The sequence below is a fragment of the Pleurodeles waltl genome, chromosome 4_2 (genome assembly GCF_031143425.1).
Source record: "Pleurodeles waltl isolate 20211129_DDA chromosome 4_2, aPleWal1.hap1.20221129, whole genome shotgun sequence".
NCBI classification, from domain to species: Eukaryota; Metazoa; Chordata; class Amphibia; order Caudata; family Salamandridae; genus Pleurodeles; species Pleurodeles waltl.
The window spans coordinates 474,252,574-474,273,964 of NC_090443.1; the positions used below are offsets into that span (position 1 = coordinate 474,252,574).

Sequence of the window (21,391 nt, forward strand, 5' to 3'; positions counted from 1 at the left end):
GATTTGTATCACGAGGCCCCAAAAGTCTCCTATAATTTGGGTTCTTTGTCCTTTTCCTCTATATTGTCAGTGTCATGTATGATGATTATATGTCATTTACCCACATGGAGTCCAAAAGACTCCACCCTGGACACATCTGAAACAAACACACAAATTGTATAATACATATATTATACAATTTGTGTGTTGGTTGCAGGTATGTACCTGGATGGTTAAAGGGTGGAGTCTTTTTTGCACTCCATAAGAATAAATTACACTAGATGGCTGGGCTGCCAATATCTCGGACAGTGCAATCTGGACATACACCTTTCCTCTCTGACGAAAACCTGTTATCTGTATGGGTGGGCGAAGTAGCCCATTGGAGCCCCTTTGATGTAACCTCGGTTTTCGTACCAGAGTGAAACCTTCTGTTTCCCTTTGGGAGATTTACATTTCTTTGGAAAAGGTCTCTTACCTGTAGCCATTGCACTACTACCTGAGCCATCCAGAACCAATCTCAGGATGGGCTGCTGACCCCTGACTAGATCTATCGCAACTGGATCATGCCCTCCACCCCAACCCCTATCTCACCACCATGATTGGTGGAGCCTCTCAGAAGTTAAAAGATACCTATCACTTGATTGGCCAAGTCTGGCTGTCATGGGTCAATTTGTATTGGACCCTCCCGGTGCAGCTGTTGTATGTGCACTTTCTTCTCCACTTGTCATTTGGAGTCATGAGAAACCTCAACTTTAAACCGCAGTCCAGAGTCCCTGACATGGGTCAGTACTACCAGATGGCTACCAGAACCATAGTTACCCCTGCCACCTGAAAATCTCTACTGTGGCAGGTAGATTTTGAGATTTAGACCCATACCCCACTAATGCCTAAAAATGTGTAAAGGGTGCCAGCACACTGGCATCCAATCCATCCATTGGTGCAACCAAATAACCACCTAACAACATGGCTTGGACTGCATTGACTCTGCCTAAACAACCCCCACACAACTTCTCCCTAACTGTCTCCTGCCCACATGACTGAACACCAATCCATCCTTCCACCCCCCTCGCTCCTCATATGACCATTGGGAGAGAAAAAAGAATAAATACTTGTGAGAAAGTGTGGGCTCTTTTTAATTCTTAACATCTTTTTGGATTTGTGGCATATGCACCTGGTGTATTTTTAAGGACATTCCTTAGTATCATCAAAAAATAAATAACTGAAACCATGAGTACAGTTGCTTTTTTTTTTTTTGTCCAAACTCTTAACTAAGGTGAGGTGTGGTGCAGTCCATGGTGACAGTCAATTTACACATTACGCTTAATCTGTGAGCTCGCATCTCATGTGGGCCATAGATGGCGTGACATGCAATGTGTAATTTGTTTAGTAATGACTTGCAATTACAAAGATTGTTTTTTAGAGTCTTGATGTGCTCAGTTAATGGAAGATTTTGATTGACTTATTCTTTCAGAGATCTGCAGTTGCAGAGATTATAGTTGTCTCCAATATGAGCAAGCTACACATTGAGATTTGTGTTAATTCTTTCCTCCAACATGAAGATTCGCTTAAGGTTCTAAAGGAATATTTAACAGCAGGTCTCTTCATTTGTGGTTGTAGTACAGTAAGATTCATCTCTTCCATTTCATTAGTTCCAGCTGGGGAAAAGCCCGGCCTTCTCCATTCTCCTGAATTCCAGGAACTTGTCAATGGTGCATATCTTTAAGCGAGTTCCCTAATTTTGTGCATAGTACATAGAGAGATGTGCCTCCAATGGTTTTCTTTTTTTACTGTGGTATAAGCAGGGGTGCTATCTAGAACATTACTGTTCTTGTCTTTTTTTCCACGAGTATCTCTTAAACGTAGATTGCATAAAATCCAGTCTATCGCTGTCTATTATCTTGTTAGTAATGCAGAGTAAAGTAGTAAAAGGGAAACTTACTAGCTTGCACATCCACTCGCCAATGTTCTTTCAGTTTGGCATCTAGCCTCATGTTCTGTTAACTCCTCAATAAGGACAGGAAGTGGCAGTCTTTTTACACTATGCCATCTTCTGACAAGGGCACAGGCCAGACAGAGAAGTGGTTTAGAAAGAAAGGAAATAGCGGCACAAACCACTTCCTGTTTGCGAAAATGCAGTTTCTGACCTCTTTCAGGTGAGTCTTTGAAAAGTTTACCTGAAAAGGGTACTTTTCAGTTTTGAGGGCAGGCATTTGAATTCCTCTTAGATAAATCCTTCTCTTTCAATTGTGTGTGTGTGTGTATATATAAGCATTTCAGAGACAATCGGAGAATGCCATGTTTTCAGTGAAGTGGGACCTTTTATAAACCATTCCGGTGAGCCAGGTGAACAGGTACGCCTCTGGCTTTTTCAATTATGTATAACTAGACCTGAAGGAAAGCCAATACACCACATCTCTGCTTACTCATTTCACATAACTTTAAGCTAATTATGAATCCTTCTGCTTTCTTCTCCCACTCTCAACTCTCTACAAAATCCATGAGAATTCTAAAGTTCTGAAAGATGAGATGAAGATTGTCGGAAATGGTCCTTTCTGTAGAGTTAGCCCCAAACATTTTGCCTTTCTCCTATTTTTCTGACCCTCTTTGTGTTGGCTTTAGGACTCTGGGCACTTTACCACTGCTAATCAGTGGTAAAGTGCATGGGCTTTATCCCCTAAAACTTGGCATAAGTGTCTTACGCCTGTTTGGCTTATTTAGTTTACCTCCAAGTCCTTTGTAAAGTGGTATACAATATACTCGGACCTGTGAATTAAATACCAGTGGGCCTGTAGCGCTGTTTGCACCACCAACAGAAGTAACCTTTCAAACTTGTCTCAGGCCTGCCAATGCATGGCCTACGTGTGCAGTTTGCTGCCACATTGAATTGGCAAGTCAAACTACTTGCTAAGGCCTAACCTCCCTTTTTACTATACCTAAGTCACCCCTAAGGTAGGCCCTAGATAGCCCTATGAGCACAGTGCTGTTTATGTAAAATGTGGGATATGTACCTTTTATGTTTTTGCATGTCCTAATAGTGACAAACAGCCTATTTTGTTTTTCACCACTATTAGTGCTGCTTTTCTCATAGGTTTGCATTGGGAATTCCCTCATATATGCCTAAGTGGTAATTTCTGATCTGTGAGGCGTAGCGTAGGCATGTTTGATATGTTTAGAATGGTAGTGAGAAATCCTGCTTACTGGTGTAGTTGGATTTTACAATACTATTTTAGAAATGCCACTTTTATAAAGTGGGGATTTCTCTGTGCTTATATGTCTAGTGCTTTGCAGGCTGACTCTAATCCACGTCTGGGGCGGAGTGGCAGCTCCACTTAGTGCATAATTTCCAGACCTCCATAACACAGGAAGGGCTGGGTAGGACAGGGCAGGCATCTGCATGCTGATAGTTATTCTGGGCTGGATCACACCTTACATGTTAATAGGCTGTGTCCTGCCCTCACACAATGGTCTGATTACCCCCCCCCACCCCCCTGATGTCTGGAGACAGGGCTGGGCTGTAAGGTTGTTGTGATTCACTTGAAAGGGCCTCTTTGACGTTACCCCCGGAAAAAGGCATTTTTGGAGTATAAGTGCAGGGGCTCTGACCTCAAAATGTTTAGAGCACTTTTGAAACTGAGACTGAACCTCTGTCAGAAGGACTGCTGAGCTGCAGAAAGACTGAAAGACTGCTCTTCTGTTGTTGCCCTGCTACCGGCGGGGGACCATAAAGGACTCGCAGGATTGCTTCTTTGCTTGTTGCCATGCTGCCAGTTGCTCGCTGACGTTTTGGAGGACCAAGGCCCCACAGGGACTACCAGGAGGAAATGTCATCCCTGCGACCTGTTTTGGTATGCTGGCCTGCCTGCCCCCCTTGTGGTCCTTGAGTGCCTCCCAAGAAGCACAGTGCAGAGAGAGAGAGAGAGAGCAGTTTCCCTGCTCCTTGGCTCTATCACTCTAGTGTTTAGGGAGAGTTATGCCTCTGTCCCCTCTCTAGTACTTGGGAACACTTCTTCTACATCAACATGGTGAGCGTTTCAACCTTGCTTTATTAGGCCCATGGTGCCTAGGGAGCGATTGGTTTAGCGCATGGTGAGCACTGCTCCTCAGCATGTGACTATCGAACTGCTCCTCGTCGCCCACACTGCGAGAACCCCCTCAACGGGGATCCATTAGCCAGACGGGCGTGCTGAAGGCTGTGTTGCACATTGAGAAGCCCCTCAGTTTGGCTCTCCCCCCTTGAACCTGGTGGCTGTCTGACGCGCAGGGAAGCCCTGAAAGAGAAGAGTCCGCCCGAACCTTCTATGAAAGCAGTAAGAACGCAGATCCCCCGTGCTGCTGGGGAAATTCTGTTTCACTTGCCCACTCGGCAGTAGGAGCTGCCCCCTCCTCCCTTTCCTGGAGAAACCTTTGCTTACTTGCTCGCCTCCCTGGAGTAGGCTGTGTCACCTGATACTTTAGGGTCAGCCCTGCCCAAGAGAAGAGCTATGCATGCACCCGGTTTGGCAAGGCTGAGACTGACAGAGGCAAACACTGTTCTGAAGGTGTCCGGTGGCCGATGAGGGCCCCTTGGGCCTCACCCATTCACCCTTACCTCAAGCAGGACCTGGGGGCCTTATCAATCCTCCATAATGGGTGAAGAAACCCACTGCAGGGGCCAGCAAGCACAGCATTAGGACCATCAAGGAGAATGTATTGCCTAAAGAAAAGTTACTGTGTAATGGCTAATAGAAGTGCCAGTGCTACCGTGCTCTCTGGTTGTTTTACCCTTGATATAATCTCCACGATTTTTTGTACCATGCTTGAGGTTGTTCCTTATCCTGCAGCACCTACGCTCGGCGTATTTATTGGGACCTGTGGTGAGTTGTTATATACTCGCCGGGTTCTGTGAGGATCTAGGCATATTAAAGCAACAGCTGGTGATTCATATGTACCTTCCTAAGCCTGATATGCAGTACGTGCCCTAGGCAATCACTACATGCGTTGTGTTTTTCTTCTACTACTCCGGGTGAAGGGCACTATAGAAGTGACTGCATAATTTGCAATGTGTTTATGTTCATATATTTTATTCCCAAACCAGGTGACATTGCTTGTACAAATGATGGGCAATGTACTGTCTTGTTTATTTTCTGTTGCATCTTATGTCTAGCATAATCACTGATAAGTCATTTTACTTTGCAGTGTTTTGGAAAATCAGTACTTTTATTGGGTGACAACCTAGTATGCACAGTGCTTATGAATAATGTTGTTTTGGTATATGTTTTATGAATAATATAGGTGTCACTAGTGTGAGTATGTTTTGCGCAAATGCTTTCACACATGATCTCTGGAGATGAGCCTGACTGTTCTCTGCTGAGCTACCAGGGGGTAGCACAGGTTATCTTTGGTGTGTAACTTACTTGCCTTGTTTTGAGTGGAGGGTTATGCCTGGCTTAGGTTTATACCCTAACCAACCAGAAGCCCCATTGCTGACAGAGGTATTATACAAAATATTTAACCCATGCAGAGCTGGTATTCTCGAACAAGAGAACTTGAAGAAGCCTCGGTAGGCAAACATTTGGGTTTGGCTTGAGGTGTTTTATAGAGAGGATGGCAAACATTTCCATCTATGCACCCAGGGTGTTAAATAGTATTCCCGTCAACATTGGAACACCTTCTGCAATTCAGAAAGGAAGTACAACCTTAAAAGAAGACCATCCCCTCCACTGATTTAAAAACTGCGTCTCGTGTACTCTCTTGTATCGTACCTTGGGGAAGTAGTCTTATTTAGCACTCCATTGCTATTCACATAGGTTCACGCTGTACAAATACCAGTACATACATGCGCATGTATTTCTGTTGAGCCATTGAGTAGGGTAGTAATATTATCTAAGTTCCTAGAAACGTCTATTTCCGTGGTTTGCACTCTGAATTCTAATCATAATTCTCAATATGTATGTGTTAGATATTACTATACATCAAACTAGAAGACTATGTATCCACTTGCTTTCAATTAAACTTGGCATTGTTATCTGGATGAATGACACAGGTTAGTGGTAGGAAACTGCATTTGTATTTATGAAGCCTCCTCCCACTCCATGTGCAGGTATGACCCTGAGAAGGATGAGTGGCAGCTGGTTGCCCCAATGCTGACGCGGAGGATAGGAGTGGGCGTGGCTGTCCTGAACCGCCTTTTGTACGCTGTGGGTGGCTTTGATGGGACAAACCGCCTGAACTCAGCAGAGTGTTACTACCTGGAGCGGGACGAGTGGAAAATGATTGCTCCCATGAACACCGTGAGGAGCGGGGCAGGTGAGTGTCACATGGACAATTTTGTTTCCATCGCATGCACTCTAGCACCAGAACATTTCCTGAACTTGGGGAGCTGTTTCAGACCGCATGTCTTCAAGTGCAGTTTGAAAGCTCATAAGACCTGAATCGCCAGCATCCGCAGGTTCAATTTCAAGTTATACTTATCTATTTTTGGCTTCCAGTTACAAGTCTGCTTATTCCTAGCCTCACTGCCCTATAAGGAATTGTATTATATTATAATTACAATTGTATGTAATTATAATGGAAGTTTACAAACATCTGGGTAAATTGCTTATTCAGGGTTCTCTGCATTTTCTACTCTGAACTTTTAAGAGTGCATTCTTTACAGTTATTCTTCCGAGCAGTCCCAAAATCTAAATAAAAAGGAAGGCGAGTTTGACTGGGTGTGGAGTTTCCACCAAACCTATTCTGAATTTTGTTTTACCACAAACCTCAATTTTGTAACTGCTTTCCTCCCCTCCACCTTGGGAAAAAAAGTAATTTGCCATTGATAGTTTTATTGTGCATGATGTTAAGCATTCCTCTTCACAAGATTAAAACATGTTAGCTGATGCTGGTCATCAGCAACTGTGCAACATGACACAGGGTCTTGTGTAGAAACTAATGACAGTAAGGGGTGACACTAGAATATTGTAAACAATGAAAATATTCCCCTCTCCTCTGATGCCTCAGTTTTTTCTGAATGCCACTGGAGAAGACTCTTTTAAAAGGGCCAGTCTGAATTTGCGTGTGTCAGTTTTCATACACTGTAAACCCAGATTTCTATCAAAGGAAAGCATTAATGTGGGCTCCGACTGAAAGAAAAGCAAGCGTAGCAGCTGCCTCATGCTCTCAACACCATTGTATTTTGAATGCAAAAGATAAGTCCTACCTTGTGGGAGGGGGTGGTTGGAAGAATGAGCCATGCAACCACCCTCGGCTTCTGCACTGGAATGACAGATCGGTGGCAGAGATGGAATGTACCTAATTCAGGCAATCGTTTGTCAGTATTGCCTCATAGGCATCATCATGGATAAAATATAATCTGTTCTGTAAAAGTAAACCGTATGTGCTCTCATGCCTATTAATTAATTAATCAACTCTTCTGCTTCTAGGGGAGAAGCAGTAGCCACAGAGTTCAAGTCTGGAGGAGGGTAAAGTTGATGGATGCTAACTCTGTATACACACTCAAAAACTGTATTATAATACTCTGGCACCAGAAATCGGACATAACTCCAAAAAGAACAAGGAAAAAAATTGGGTATAAAAATACATCTAATAGGACTTCGGTGGAAGGGAGGTAGTGATTGCTAATGATAGTGCAACATTTTCTTGCAAATACCGTGGCATGATGGCCTGAATTTCGTTACATTTACAAAGACCTAATGGCTATAGTGAGGCACAAGATCAAAACCTGCAAGTATGGACATATGCAGTATGTACTAGTGAAGAAGCATGTGAGGCAGTAATTCTTTCTATAATGAGTAGCATTGAAGGACCAGTAGTACTGAGGATGAAGAGATGTCCTGGAGTTACATATTTCTTGATTACTCAGCCCCGAGCAATGGTGTGACTTACAGTTACACTTTCTTTATACCAAACACCATCAGTGAGATCTCCGCTAAAGTGGAGGTATTGTTAGCTGAGGACCTAATATAATTGTATCTCAATGTTCCTTCCAAACATTTTGATCAGCCTCGCATGCAAGGGGTTAGTGAGTTTTTACGGGCAACTAATGAGTGTTCAGGTACAGTGTTCGTCATATCAACGGAGATGATAAGCTCTTCTCCCAAGACCTATGCCCATGGGCCTCATATTCAGGAGTAATATTGTGTGTACAAGTGTTACATTGGAATGATAGTGGCAGTAAAGGCTTGAGAGGGCACTTACTGGAGGATGGAAAAGTATACAGTATTCATGGATTGATGCCAAATAGACCAGCCATAATGTGAAGTGAGCACCAAGCAAGCAGTTCCTGTTCCTTGTGCCCCATGATACCAGTCGTTACTTGACGGGTTGTTTGAACACCTTAGATTTCAGAAGGTTTCCTTGGGCTGTTGATGTGGTTGTGCTGTCAGTGACAGGCTCTGAACTGTGGAGTCTGAGTCCATGATCTACAACCCCGTTATTATCACTTTGTCCTTTACTGGTTAATTGAAGGTTCTTGATTTACACATAGTTCAAGGCCTGTTTCTGTTGCCCTTGTAGTCCCGTTCACCTGAAGGCTCACTCCGTGGCACAAAGAATTGTGCGTTTGAGCTTCCACTTCTCCTGGAGTCAAAGCCGAACATTTAATATGGGTCTATAGGCTTCTGCTGTTCTATATAAAGTGCTGACTGAGTTTGACCTTATTACAGTCTAGATGTGCCTTTTTGGGAGACTGCTGCGTAATATATCAAAGTAGATATGCTGTGCCTTGGGTGCCTGATCTGCAGGAGTGGTGGACCGTTAGGAGCAGAGGAAGTTAGATGTTGACCAAGTACTTTATCAAACATCTCCGACTCTGTGGTGGTGCTGCTTCTGATACACCTAGTAAACAGCTCCATTTGCTTTGAAGAAATGTTGGCAAGATTCTGATTCTCAATGAACTTAAAATAAGAAGTCTGGTACGATTTAAGAAAAAAAAAAAACTGGTACTAAGTAAGTTCACTCGAACAAAGTGGAATTTTGAGTATTTCAATGAAACTCTGAACTAGAAGTGAGCATTATTTAGACAACAAGTTTTCCTAGTTAAGAAAGTAAAGACAATAGAACGGAGCAATAATAGAATATTTAGACATTCAATGCTTAGCGATTGCTTTATGCATTGGGAGCAGATTTGCTAAACTGCTTCAAATAAAGGCCTGAGACAAATTGAAGAGCAGAAGTAATGAGGAATTCAGAGCAAAGCTTGAGACCCTTGTGCCAAGAGTTAGTAGGATGAGAGGCACACTGGAAGAGCCTTGGAGCCCTCCTCTCCCAAGCATTGTTTGAACAACTTCGTTGTAAAGATAGTTTAAGGAAAGGGCGGCCATCCGTTCTCTCAGAACTGGGATGAAAACAGGAAACAGAGCCAATTCAGCAGTCACAAGATGTCCACAGGGTTCAGGCACCAGGAGGATGTTTAGATCGTTTGTTGACTTGTGCTAAGCCAAAAGCATCATGATGCAGCCCCTTCTCATCACCAAGCTCTGCCCTTGTTACCAGTTGACATCTGGACCATTTTGCATCGGTTACACCGGTTCTTGCGTTTGTCTTGTGTCCTTGCTGATCATTCACTAGTCCTAATTTGCTGTCTACAGCTAATTAGAAATAGGTGATGCTCTGGTGAGGCAGGGTTTGTAAGGCAGATTTTCTGTCCAAGGCCCTTGGAATGTAAGGGATTTAAAAAAGGATCTCACTTTAAAAAGCCTGCCTTTATTCTTAGTTTGAAAGGTAAATTAGAAATAAGTCATTGAAACTCTAAATACTTAACAATTCGTACCAGAAAGACTGGTTATACAGCCTGGCATATTTTCGATTTATGAGCTTGGCAAACTTCTGCCATCTAGTGTTTCAGTCTTTGGTGTTTTTTAAAGATTAGAAGACATGGTATGGTTTTGAAAGAGAGCGTCTATAAGGCAATCCTGATGTTGGAAGAGTCCACAGAACTCGCCTGGATTAGACTCCATCTCTAGATTCTCTCGCCAAGCAGTCATGTTGAGATTATCTAATTTTCTCTGACCACAGTTTTGCCGGCGTGGCAGTGTGCTAGAATGTATGTAAATTTTGTAAATTCATAACCGATATCAAGTTGGAAAACCAGAGTTACATGTAATTAACGTTTGTTTTGCACACAATCCTGCTGGAGATGTAACTTCTTCAAATACAGTACCAAGGAGAACTATATAAGTGAATTTGGCTAAAGGTTTATATATATATTTGTAAATTTCCACTTTTTTTTTTTCTTTGTGTCGTCTGTCAGTTTATTGCCTTTTTTATGGACTAGTTTTTGCTTTCATCAGGACTCTATGTATTATGAAACTGGTATTCAACATGCTACTGCTTGTGCTATGGACATAAAATGTGAGGTGAAATTAGATACACCCATTAGACTTATTTAACTTTTGAGAAGATCTTGGTAAGTTGGTGCAGGAAGTGCACCAGTCGTGGGTCTGATTTGTGCTGCGGTATGTATTCATACCGCCCACATTCTGTATGACTGAGTGGTATGGCTCCAGGTACACAATTCTGGCGCAGGCCACTGCAGTATCATATCACACTAAAAATGTTGTGCTGTGTAGGAAAATCTACTTTTACTCATTGGCTAAGTCACACAGGAGTGAGCCTGTAAGGCCAAGAGTTGGGTGCTTAATGTTTATATTTGGGACATGTTAAATATCAAACATATATTTTCTCTGTAGTAACTATTTATCGCCGTGGAGTGTAAGTGGCATTGGTCCATGGGGAGACCTCATAATGGATAAGTCCGGATTTACAAGCCAAGAAAATGCTAGAAGCTTTATTATGGGTTTGTTTTACTCTTGATCAGAAAACCAGTATAGTGGTGAAAGTAGATTATTATTGTTTATAGTGGAAAGCTACCTGAAAGCCAGATAGTTATTAAATATGTTCTCCTGGCCCCCTTCACTCCAGTGGCAGTAATTATCATTCTGATAAGGTGTGAGAAGATGTCTGCTAGGAAACAATAGAACTCCTACATGCAGAAAGACTTTTGTGGGGCAGTCATTGAAGACTTAACCAGAGGTGGGCCGTTTGGGAGTATACAGCAACATACAGGATCACGAAGGGGCCACATTGATCCTAGGGAATTCCCCAGTCACTAGCTAGTACACAGATAACAAATGGCATTCCACCACCAGTTCCTCATAACATTTGTGAACCTGGAAGAAACAAAAACAGAAATAGGCTTTGTCACAGAAGGTCAGGAATGAGACTGAGTGGACTACAGCTCTCCACTCGAATCCAGCACCTGGACGTGCTATCCAGGGGCCAGCTGGCTGGCCTCCTGTACCGGTCTCAAGGACACAAAAGGGTGAAAACGGGTCACATCTTTTGTTGAAGAGCTAGCTGCTCAGTTTGGATTAGAATGTACTGGTCTGCGTGTGTCCTGTCTGGAGAGAGCGATCTAGCCCCCAGAAGCCTTTCACTGACGACCGGGCAGCTGTACGTGAGGTTGACTTTCTCAATATCAACAAAAATAGCGACTTTATTATCTTTTGGCCTCTAGAAGAACTGGGATAAAAGCAAGAAAGCTCCCTGCTGGTTTTTGCCACTCTAAGCTCCACCCCCCCCTCCCCCCCACCTCCAAAGATCGGGACTTTTGCTGGACCACCTAAAAGAAGTATCTGAACTTCTGGGATGAGGTGAATGGTGGGAATTGCTGTAATGAAAGTGCATCCTCCGATTGCACTTTCATTACAGTTGAAGGTGGTCATGTTAAAGTGGGCTACTCTGCATTCCTTTTTGCTTTGCAGCAACAAACACCCAAATCAGCGATTTGACACACACATGTATAATACTCAGCCAATCTGTAAAACAATTAAGAGTGCAATGCAAAATGTGGAAAATCTCAGTTGACAGCGTCCAAGATCCAGTTGAAGGCTGCATCGATGGATTGGAGAGATAATGGTCTGTTCAGTCAAAATGAGTACTCATTCACGTGGAATGATCATCCAAGGACACCTGTCATGTTCTTAATTTCTAAAGTGCATAAAAACCCTGTAACATCACCAGGCAGGCCAGATATATTTGCCACGGGGCAATGGGGGTATGAAAACATGTCAAATGCATAGATTATTTACAGAATTTAAAAAAAAAGTTTGCCTTCATATTTAGAGGACACAGGAGATTTTTTAAGAGCTATATATGATTTACCTTGGGATGAAAATTATGTAATGATATCTGTGGACGTTGCAGCTCTTTATACTAGTATAGACCACCAAGATGGTTTAAGGGCTGTGAAGTATTTTATTTTTACACACATACTTGTATGTTTTTGGATATGATCAGGTTTTGTCTCGAGCATAATTATTTTCTTTCTGACAGTCTGCTATTTCACCAGCTTCACTGGATGGCGATGGATACCTGCTTCGCCCACAGCTTACTCGTGCCTTAACGTGGGCTGGTGGGAGGAGTGGATGCTCCGCCTTGGCCATAGGCAGGCTTGGGAGAAGCAAGTGGTTATCTGGCTTTGGGGTATGGTACACACTTCAAAATGTTTTGTGGAACAAATTAATATCCATTATCTCAATTTTAACCTTATAAGCACTATCAGTAGGGAAAAGGTTTTATTTCTAGACTTGGAAGGGTTTTGTGCTGGAAACAAAGCGGTACAGGCAGGAGACAGCAGGCAGCACAACGTTGCACGCCTCTAGTTTCCATCCACCATACTTGAAAGCTAGCATTCCATATGGTGAGATGTTACGAGCCAGGCGTAACTGCAGTATGAACACAGATACTTTGGCATGCCAGACAGAGATGACTGAGAGATATTCAAACAGAGGGGGGATAGTGTAAATCTATTAAGGGAAACACAGGAGGTGGTAAACGGAAAAACCAGGGAGAGTATTCTGTTTTGAAAGAAAGAATCTATGGAAGGAATCGAATGGGGCTAGACTGGTTCTTACATATAATGAACAAGAGAAGGTGTTGAAAGCACTTGTTAGAGAAGGAATTGGCGCATAATAAAATCAGATCCAACCATCGGCCCTTTGGTGCCAAGGCATCCCCTCATCACTTATCAAAGAGCACACTCTGAGGGCTGCACTTGTAAAAAAAAAAAAAAACAGTCCTGAGATAGTCTGACCCCAAACTTGGTTGAGACCTAAAAAGGTTTCTTTTAAATGTATGAGTTGCAGAGCCTGTTCTATTAGGTGGAATCAAACTGAGTGATACATCATTTCAGAAAAAAAAGAAAATTTAAGGCCACTTTTAACTGCAAAACTGATTTTGCGGTTTATTTACTCACATGCAGCTGCAATTTAAGCTACGTGGGCAGCACAAACGCATACTGCAGCACACGTGGGCAATAAAAAACTGTGACCCTTTGTACCCAGTAGCATAGTACTGCGCTGAACGCCATGAGAGTGGTGTCAAACATATAACATATGTCATAGATGCGTTCCCACCTAGCCATCAGGGGGGTGATCAGGAGGTAGCCCTCCGCAGACCAGAAACACAATACATTTTGGATCTTGACTACAAGTCACCTAATGGCTTATGGATGAGGAGTTACATATGTGGCTATGAGTTGGCCATGAGAGAGGATTCCTGTCCTTGCAATTTTCCAAATGATGTTGTGGTGTGCTAAGAAACATGATCAGTTTTAAATCTGTATAACATCCCTAAATTCCCTGTGCGCAAATTTTATTTTATATTATAGGGAGTTTCAATTGCAGCAAGTGGCAACGCCCGCAGGATACAAAATTCCATGAGGAATGGCAGTTATTGGTTTGCCCACTTGGGCTTAATTATTGGTTTCATACAATAAAATAGTGCTGCTTCAGTCAAATAAAATTTTGTGAATAGTGTAAATAGGCTTATGATGTCAGAACCTTCATAAAGTGGAATGCATAATGCTGAGTCATGAATGAAGGCACAGAACACATGTATGGTAATTCAATTTCATTTTGGTTAGCAAGAGTGAGGAGTAAATTTATAATAGTGGGAAGTTTGTAAACTGAGAAAAATTATAATACGCAGTTTAAATCTTGGTTTGCCCACTTGGGATTTATTATTAAGTGCACATAACAAAAGATTGCTGATTCAGTTAAATGAGATTTTGTGAATAGTGCAAATGTGCTTATGATATCAGTAATTTCATAAAGTGCAATGATCAATTACGTATGTAGGCATAAAACACAAATTCATGTTCTCCTAAATGTTGTTTTGATTAGCAGCAGTGAGGTACAAGTCTATAATTGTGGAAGGATTGTGCATTGAGAAAAATTATATAATGTGCAATTTAAATTTGGGGTGATGAATGTTTATTGAAAAGCACTTAATCGTTGCATCTAACAGGAAATTTGGGTCTATTGTCACTGTTTATGGTGATGTAGCACTTGTATATAAAGCACTAAAGATGGCGGCACAAGATTGTGTTATCAAGGCTGTCAGAGGGGCATTAAAACAAGTCACGGCAGTGTGTACATAGCAGAATAAACACAAAGAGCAGGATCAAAGAGTCAGCAGCGGTCTGTGTTGGGCAAATGCCCTGTTGGATTGTCGGTGTACAATGTAAAAAAAAAAACTAATATATATGTAATATATATATTTTTTTTTCACTGAAAAAAAGAAACAAAAGCTACAAGGGTGTTATAGTTAGGAAATAGAATTAAAAAAACATAGAAATTCACTCAAAAAAACAAAGGTTACAGGGACGTTGTAGTTAGGCTCACATTTTAAACGTACAAAACCACAGAAATTCACCAGTTCTAGTTAGTTGTCTCAAGTAACTATAACTTGTGCCCTAACGTAACTAAAACTCGTACCCTCGCCATGCAGTTTTTTGTCAAACATTTTACTGCAAATATGACATTGATAGTATCACTAATGTTATCAAATATGTCATGAGTGCTGGAATTTGTGGGGTAGTTAGCAGTGCATGGCGAGGGTGTGTCCCTGTGTCTAACTCAACCCCCTGCGCCCCCCACCCCTGCCAACCACCCAGCCCCAGGCTGCTCACGGCCTTTGGCCTTGCACAGTGGGATTTGGCCGCAGGTCCGTGTGGATCCCATCCCCCAGGGCCCGTAATATGTCTAATAGGTCCAGCTGTCAAAAAACTGAGTTTTCATCTCTGAGATGAAAGTTTTGCTCTAGAAAGCACTGAGCTGCTACTTAAAGCAGCTGCCTGCTTGCTGGAGCAATGGGGCCTCACCCGCTGTCCCAGATAGCCCATAAAGAGCAGATTATTAAATACAAACAAATATCTGTAGGGACTGTGGGGAAGTCCTTGAGGGCTCCCCTGCATTCCCAGATAGGCCATAAAAAATTTATTTAAAAAAACAAAAAATGAATAGCTCAGTGTGAAAGGTCACTGAGCCTTCAGGGTTAGAGTCCAGCTGGACTTGTTTCACTTATATTTTTTTTTATATATTTTTTTTTTAAATAAAAATGTTTAAGGCTTATATGAAAGGTGATCTTACTTGTAGCAAATGACAAATACATTTTTTTCCAGATTTTGCTGAAATATCCCATTCTAAGTATATCATACATCAAAGCCTAAAAAAGTCTCTATCCCTCTCACTCTCTTACAATCTCCTTCACCCACTCACAGCCCCAGTCAGACTCACGCACCCAGTAAAACACTGATTTATACACTCTCACACCCAGACAGACACTTTCACAGCCATTCTCATCTCTCAGAAACACCCTCTCACACCCAGAGAGGCTGTGGCCAACTCCCGCCGTGCACAGCATGGGGTGGGTGGTTAGGGGGGTTGATTGCAGGCCTGGCTGCAGGCCAGGTGTTGCAACAACCTCTGCTGCGCACAGGTGAAGTCTGTGCACAGTACAAGGTTGGGTGTTTATAGGGGGTTCCAGGCCCTTTGGCCAACCTCCTCTGTGGCTGGATTAACATATGGTAATGAAAATTGCTATACGTTAAAAAAACAGAGAAATTCACTGAAAAGAACAAAGAATACAGCAATGTTATAGTTAAGAAATAGAATGAAAGAAACCCATAGAAATTCATTGAAAAAAACAAAGGTTACAGGGACGTTAAATTTAGGCTTGCATTCTAAATGTACGAAACCATAGAAATTCACCTGTTATAGCTAGTTACCTCAAGTAACTATAACTCATGCCCTAAGGTAACTATAACTCGCTCCTTCGCCATGCATTGCTAATTACCCTACAAATTACGACCCTCATTACAACTTTAATAACATCATTGATAATTTCAATGTAATATTTGCAGTAAAGTTTTTGACGAAAACATTTGCATGGCGGGGGCGCAAATTAATGATGGTTCTTTTGCTCAGCAAGAACCTTTATGACCCCCTGTGTCAAGGTGTGACCGGCAAAGCTTACCAAACTCCTGCTTCATCACAGTCTCCCTGAAATGTTACCTAGGTCCTGGTCTACTGCCAACATTGATTTTGCTTTGAACTTTGCCATTTCTTGGTGCTTTCTTTGCCTTAAAACTTAAAAAATCCATATATCTACTTCCAAAATCTTTATATCCATTTTTTATTGTCATATTTTAACTATTTTTGTGAGATTTTGCTAACTGTATGTTCAATGGTATATGTGGCTGTAGATACACATGCTATGCATAAGTTCGCCATCTAGTGTTGGCCTCAGAATGGTACAACTTGATTTTCTTCAAAGAAGCTTTTCAATTCACAGGATCTGGTGACTCCCCTCATTAATACTGCACATGGGCATTGAGTCCTTTGTTAGATTGTTTCTCTCTGCCGCCGGGTTCGGACGTGTGTTCCTTTTTCTTTGAGTTCTCGATACGATACAATCCAAAACGGTACTCTCTCTGTCTTTCTATCACCGTCTGTATTGTTTGATCACTTTCTCTTCCCTCACTCTACCTTTGGTTTCAGCTTACACCCTGAATCGATTCTCTGCCCTTGAGGGCAGACGTGGCCCTCTGGGGCCCTATTCGGGCCTACCGCCTCTGCGTGGCATCTAACTATGCAGACCTGATGGAACAGCCACCACCAGGTGTGTAATTTGTATCTCTCCCCTGACCACAACGAGCAGACCTGCGACGCATGCCGTTCCTTCCGAATGAAAAAGACATTCGGAGATTGAAGAGCTTGTCGGATGGAAATGGCGTCTTGGACTCCAGACGACCTACTGGACATCTTCGGCGATGAGCATGCACCGGAGGAGGTATAGGAGGAACAGGCCTTCTCCGTCGAAGACCCTGACTCTGATGTTCAATACGACTTTCAAAGTGAACTGTTGCAGTCGGCGCAGACCGTGAGTAAAAAGACCCCTTCACCCTTGGTCAAGACTACTCCTAAAGAGGTCACCAGTCCGCCACTGCCCTCCAGCCACGGTCGGAGCTGAGAAACTCATTCGGATGCCCCGCTGTCCGGCTTGGCACAAAAAAAACCCCCAAAGACAAATCTTCGGCATAGACCTCAGGTACCTTCACCTCAGACCCGACCGAGTACCCATATTGCTTCGGTACCGACCACTTCGGCACTGAAGAAAAAACTGTCTTCCTCTATTTCGGCACTGAAAATATCCCATAAACTGAAATCTTCTGAACAATTTTTTAAAAAAAGGAACTCTTTCGATTCCAGACAGTCTACAACCACACCTTCACCGGTGGAACCAATTTTGGAAGTTATGGACGCTCATCAGCGCCAACTTCAGATTCAAGAGGGAACAGGACATATTAGAACATTACCTCCTCTCTTTTCAAAGAGGAAATTAACTTTTCAATTTTGATTCCTCTCTGCCTCCAAAAAAGCCTACAAAGGGCAAGGCTCCTTTTCTCCCTTATCCTTCTTGTCAATTCTCTCCACCTCCACCTCCTTCTCCAGATCCTTCTCCACCAACATCTCCCCCCTCCTTCGAGGTTCACATCACCTAATTCGCCAGCTGGTGATGCTCATGATTTAGGAGATGCATTAGATGATTCAGAACCATAGGATACATATGATCCGGATCCTTTTACACCGAATGATACAGAGCTCTACTCAGCTAGGCCTTCACCACCTTAGGATTCCACCTCATATCAACATGTTATAGTTAGGGTAACTGCATTTCATAACGTCCACATGTACACAGATCCAATAGAAGAAGATTTTCTATTCCTTGCACAACACACAAGGAAAGTCAGTTTCTTCCCATGCTCCCTGGCATTCTCAGGCACACAGATGAAATCTTTAAGAAAACCACTTAGATCACGAGTTGTCACTCCCAGGGTAGACAAAAAATATAAGGCTCCACCCACTGACTATTTATCGAAGCTCAGAAACCTCCTGACTCTATTGTTGCCTTTACTGCTTGCAAAAGTCAGTATTAACATTAGCGACATAATTGGACGACATGCCTGCCTCAGATGCTCTGGCTTTAAACCAGAGGTACAACAGGAAGTGTTAAACATGCCCTTTGATAAAGCGCACTTATTTGGCCCACAAGTGGAGACCACACTTGAAAAGCACAACAAACATAATGACCCTGCCAAAGCTATGGGGGCACTCCAAGCCAGCACACACAGGAGTGCTTTTTGTCTCTCGGGGTTTTTAAGAGGCTTTCGGTCATCCTTTACTGACCAGTCTAATACACAAGCAAAGCCTACCTCTCAATTATACTCCAGAGGTTATTATGGAGGATTCTACAGAGGAAACAATAATAAAGGCTGAGGAAAGCCATCTTTTATATAGAGGCTCCTCATCCACCACCAAGCAATGACTGCCTCCATCTGCCGCCACCACCAGAAGTCACTCCTGTAGGCGGTAGACTACAACACTTTACCCACAATGGTCTCAAACAACCACAGATCAATGGGTACTTTCAATTATCCAAAATGGTTACTGTTTGGAGCTCGCATCCACTCTGCCAAACATACCCCCTCTTACTCACAGACTTTCTCAAGAACATCTCACTCTTATCAAAGAGGAAATACACTCTCTTCTTCTGAAAGAGACCATGGAACCAGTTCCATTACAACACCAAGGTACGGGAGTTTACTCCCTCTATTTTCTTATACCCAAAAAAGACTGGTGTCTCAGCCCAATCTTATATCTCAGACCCTTAAACTATTACAGCCTGTCAGAACACTTCCACATGGTCACTCTTCAAGTTGTCATTCCTCTTCTCCAAAAAGGCAATTTCTTGACAGTGTTAGACCTAAAGTACGCCTATTGTCACATTCCCATCCATCCAGCACACCACAAATACCTCCGATTCGTGGTTACAGGAAAACATTACCAATTCAAGGTCTTACCTTTCAGGGTCACAACTGCTCCCAAAGTATTCACCAAATGTCTCCCAGTAGTGTCCGCACACCTCAGAAGACACCAAGTTCATGTCTTCCCTTACTTGGATGACTCGCTTATCAAGGCCAGTACCTTCCAAGAATGTCAACATCACTCTCAACTTACAATAAATCTCCCACACACTTTAGGATTCACCATCAGTTACCTCAAATCATACTCTTCAACCCCTCCCGATACAACCCCATCTAGGAGCAAATCTCAATACATATGTAGGACTAGCATTTCCCAGTTCTGCCAAATTCAAGCTATTCAGAGAATGATTGCTCTATTAACCGAGAACCATTCATACACAGTAAGAACTTTTATGCGCCTACTGGGGATGATTTCAACCTGTATCGCCATCATACCGCATGCCAGACTATATATGCTTCCCCTGCAACAGTGCCTCTCTCGTCAAAGGTCTCAGGCAGAGGGCCACCTAGAAGATAGTGTTGTTGGACCACCAAGCTCATCTATCTCTGCAATGGTGCAACACCACAAAGGCCGGTCCTTTTTAGTCCCTGTGCCTCAGATCATGCTCCCTACAGATGCCTCACATATTGGTTGGGGAGCTTATCTCCTCAACCTCACAGTCCAGGGGCTATGGAATATCACTCAACAGTCCTTACACATCAATCACCTAGAACTCCTAGCAGTTTTCCTAGCAATGAAAGCATTCCATCAACACTTGTAACACAAGGTGGTGTTGGTACGTACAGACAACATGACTGCCATGTACTATGTTCAAAAACCGAGCGGGACACAATCGCCTCAACTGTCCCATCATGCACAAACAATATGGAAATGGGCAATTCATCACCACATTTACACAGTGGCACAATATCTCCCGGGGTAGACTATCAATTTGCAGACCTGCTAAGCAGGATACAGCAACAAGTCCACAAATGGGAACTCCACCCACAAGTCCTTCACCAGTACTTTCTAAAGTGGGGCACACCCCAAGTAGACTTACTTGCCGAACATTGGAACCCAAAATACCAAAACTTCGGCTCCAGGTATCCTCATCTTCACCCACACTTCAGAGGCAATGCTCTATGGAAGAGTTGGTTCAGGAATATTTGCGTACGCTCCCCCCACCCACTCATTCCTTTTCTAGTTCAGAAGCTCAAACAATCTTCCCTCACCCAGGCCCTGATAGCTCCTACATGGGCACGTCTATCATGGTTCACAACACTTCCGGATCTCTCAGTAGTTCCACATCAGAAGCTCCCAAACAGTCTGGACCTACTAACCACGGACAAATAAGACATCCAGAATCCAAGTCCCTCAACTTAGCGATATGGCCTCTGAGGTCTTAGAATTTGGGTATTTACATCTACCAAAAGAATGTATGGACATTCTTAGAGATCCACGTAGACCCACAACTAGACATTTTTACACAGATAAATGGAAATGTTTTTGTTTGCTATTGTCAATCAAAAAACATTGACCCTCTTAAACCAACAATTCAACAGCTTGTCTGTAACTTACTACATTTACAAAAAGCTTATCATTCATCTTCACTTATCAGCTATAGCTGCATATCTTCAGACCAGACTGCATACTTCTTTGTTTATAGTTCCTGTTATGAAGGCATTTATGGGAGAACTTAAGAGTCATTCCGCAAAGGGTGCCTCCAGCACCCTCCTGGAATCTCAATATTGTTCTCACAAGGCTTATGGGTCCTCCTTTTGAGCCACTACATTCCTATTCTCGACAATTTCTGTCATGAAAGGTAGCCTTTTTAGTCCCCATCACTTCCCTTAGGTGTGTGATTGAGCTCCAGACTTTAACTGTGGAAGAAGCTTTTTTTTCAAATTCACAAAGAAAAACGTGTATTAGGAACTAATCTAAAATTCTTTCCAAAAGTAGTTTCACAATTTCATATCAATGAGTCAATAGAATTGCCAGTTTTTTTACCAGTAAACATCTGTTTGTGGCATGTAGTGCTGTAGATTCACATGCGCCCTCACTCCTCCCCGGTTGCGTGTGGCTTTTGCAAATTATCATCATGTAAATATTGTACATGTATACATACATTGCATGGATATCTTTTCTATCCTATTCTATCTTCACTACTTCACTCTCCCGCCTGTGAAGAAACAATCTAACAAAGGACTTGATCAGTATTACCGAGAGGAGGAGTCACTTGATCCTGTGACTCAAAAAGCTTCTTTGAAGAAAAATAAGTTCTACCA

The 21,391-nt window shown here is 42.7% G+C and overlaps 1 protein-coding gene across 2 annotated transcripts in view; it reads left to right on the top strand.

The window, feature by feature from the left end:
* KEAP1 (kelch like ECH associated protein 1) overlaps positions 1–21,391 on the top strand; it is a 210,449-nt gene that overhangs the window by 132,523 nt on the left and 56,535 nt on the right. For both annotated transcript variants that reach the window (XM_069231815.1, XM_069231814.1), the window contains one exon: positions 6,059–6,264. In XM_069231815.1, coding sequence (XP_069087916.1) covers positions 6,059–6,264 — 206 coding nt within the window. The remainder of the gene's footprint in view (positions 1–6,058; positions 6,265–21,391) is intronic.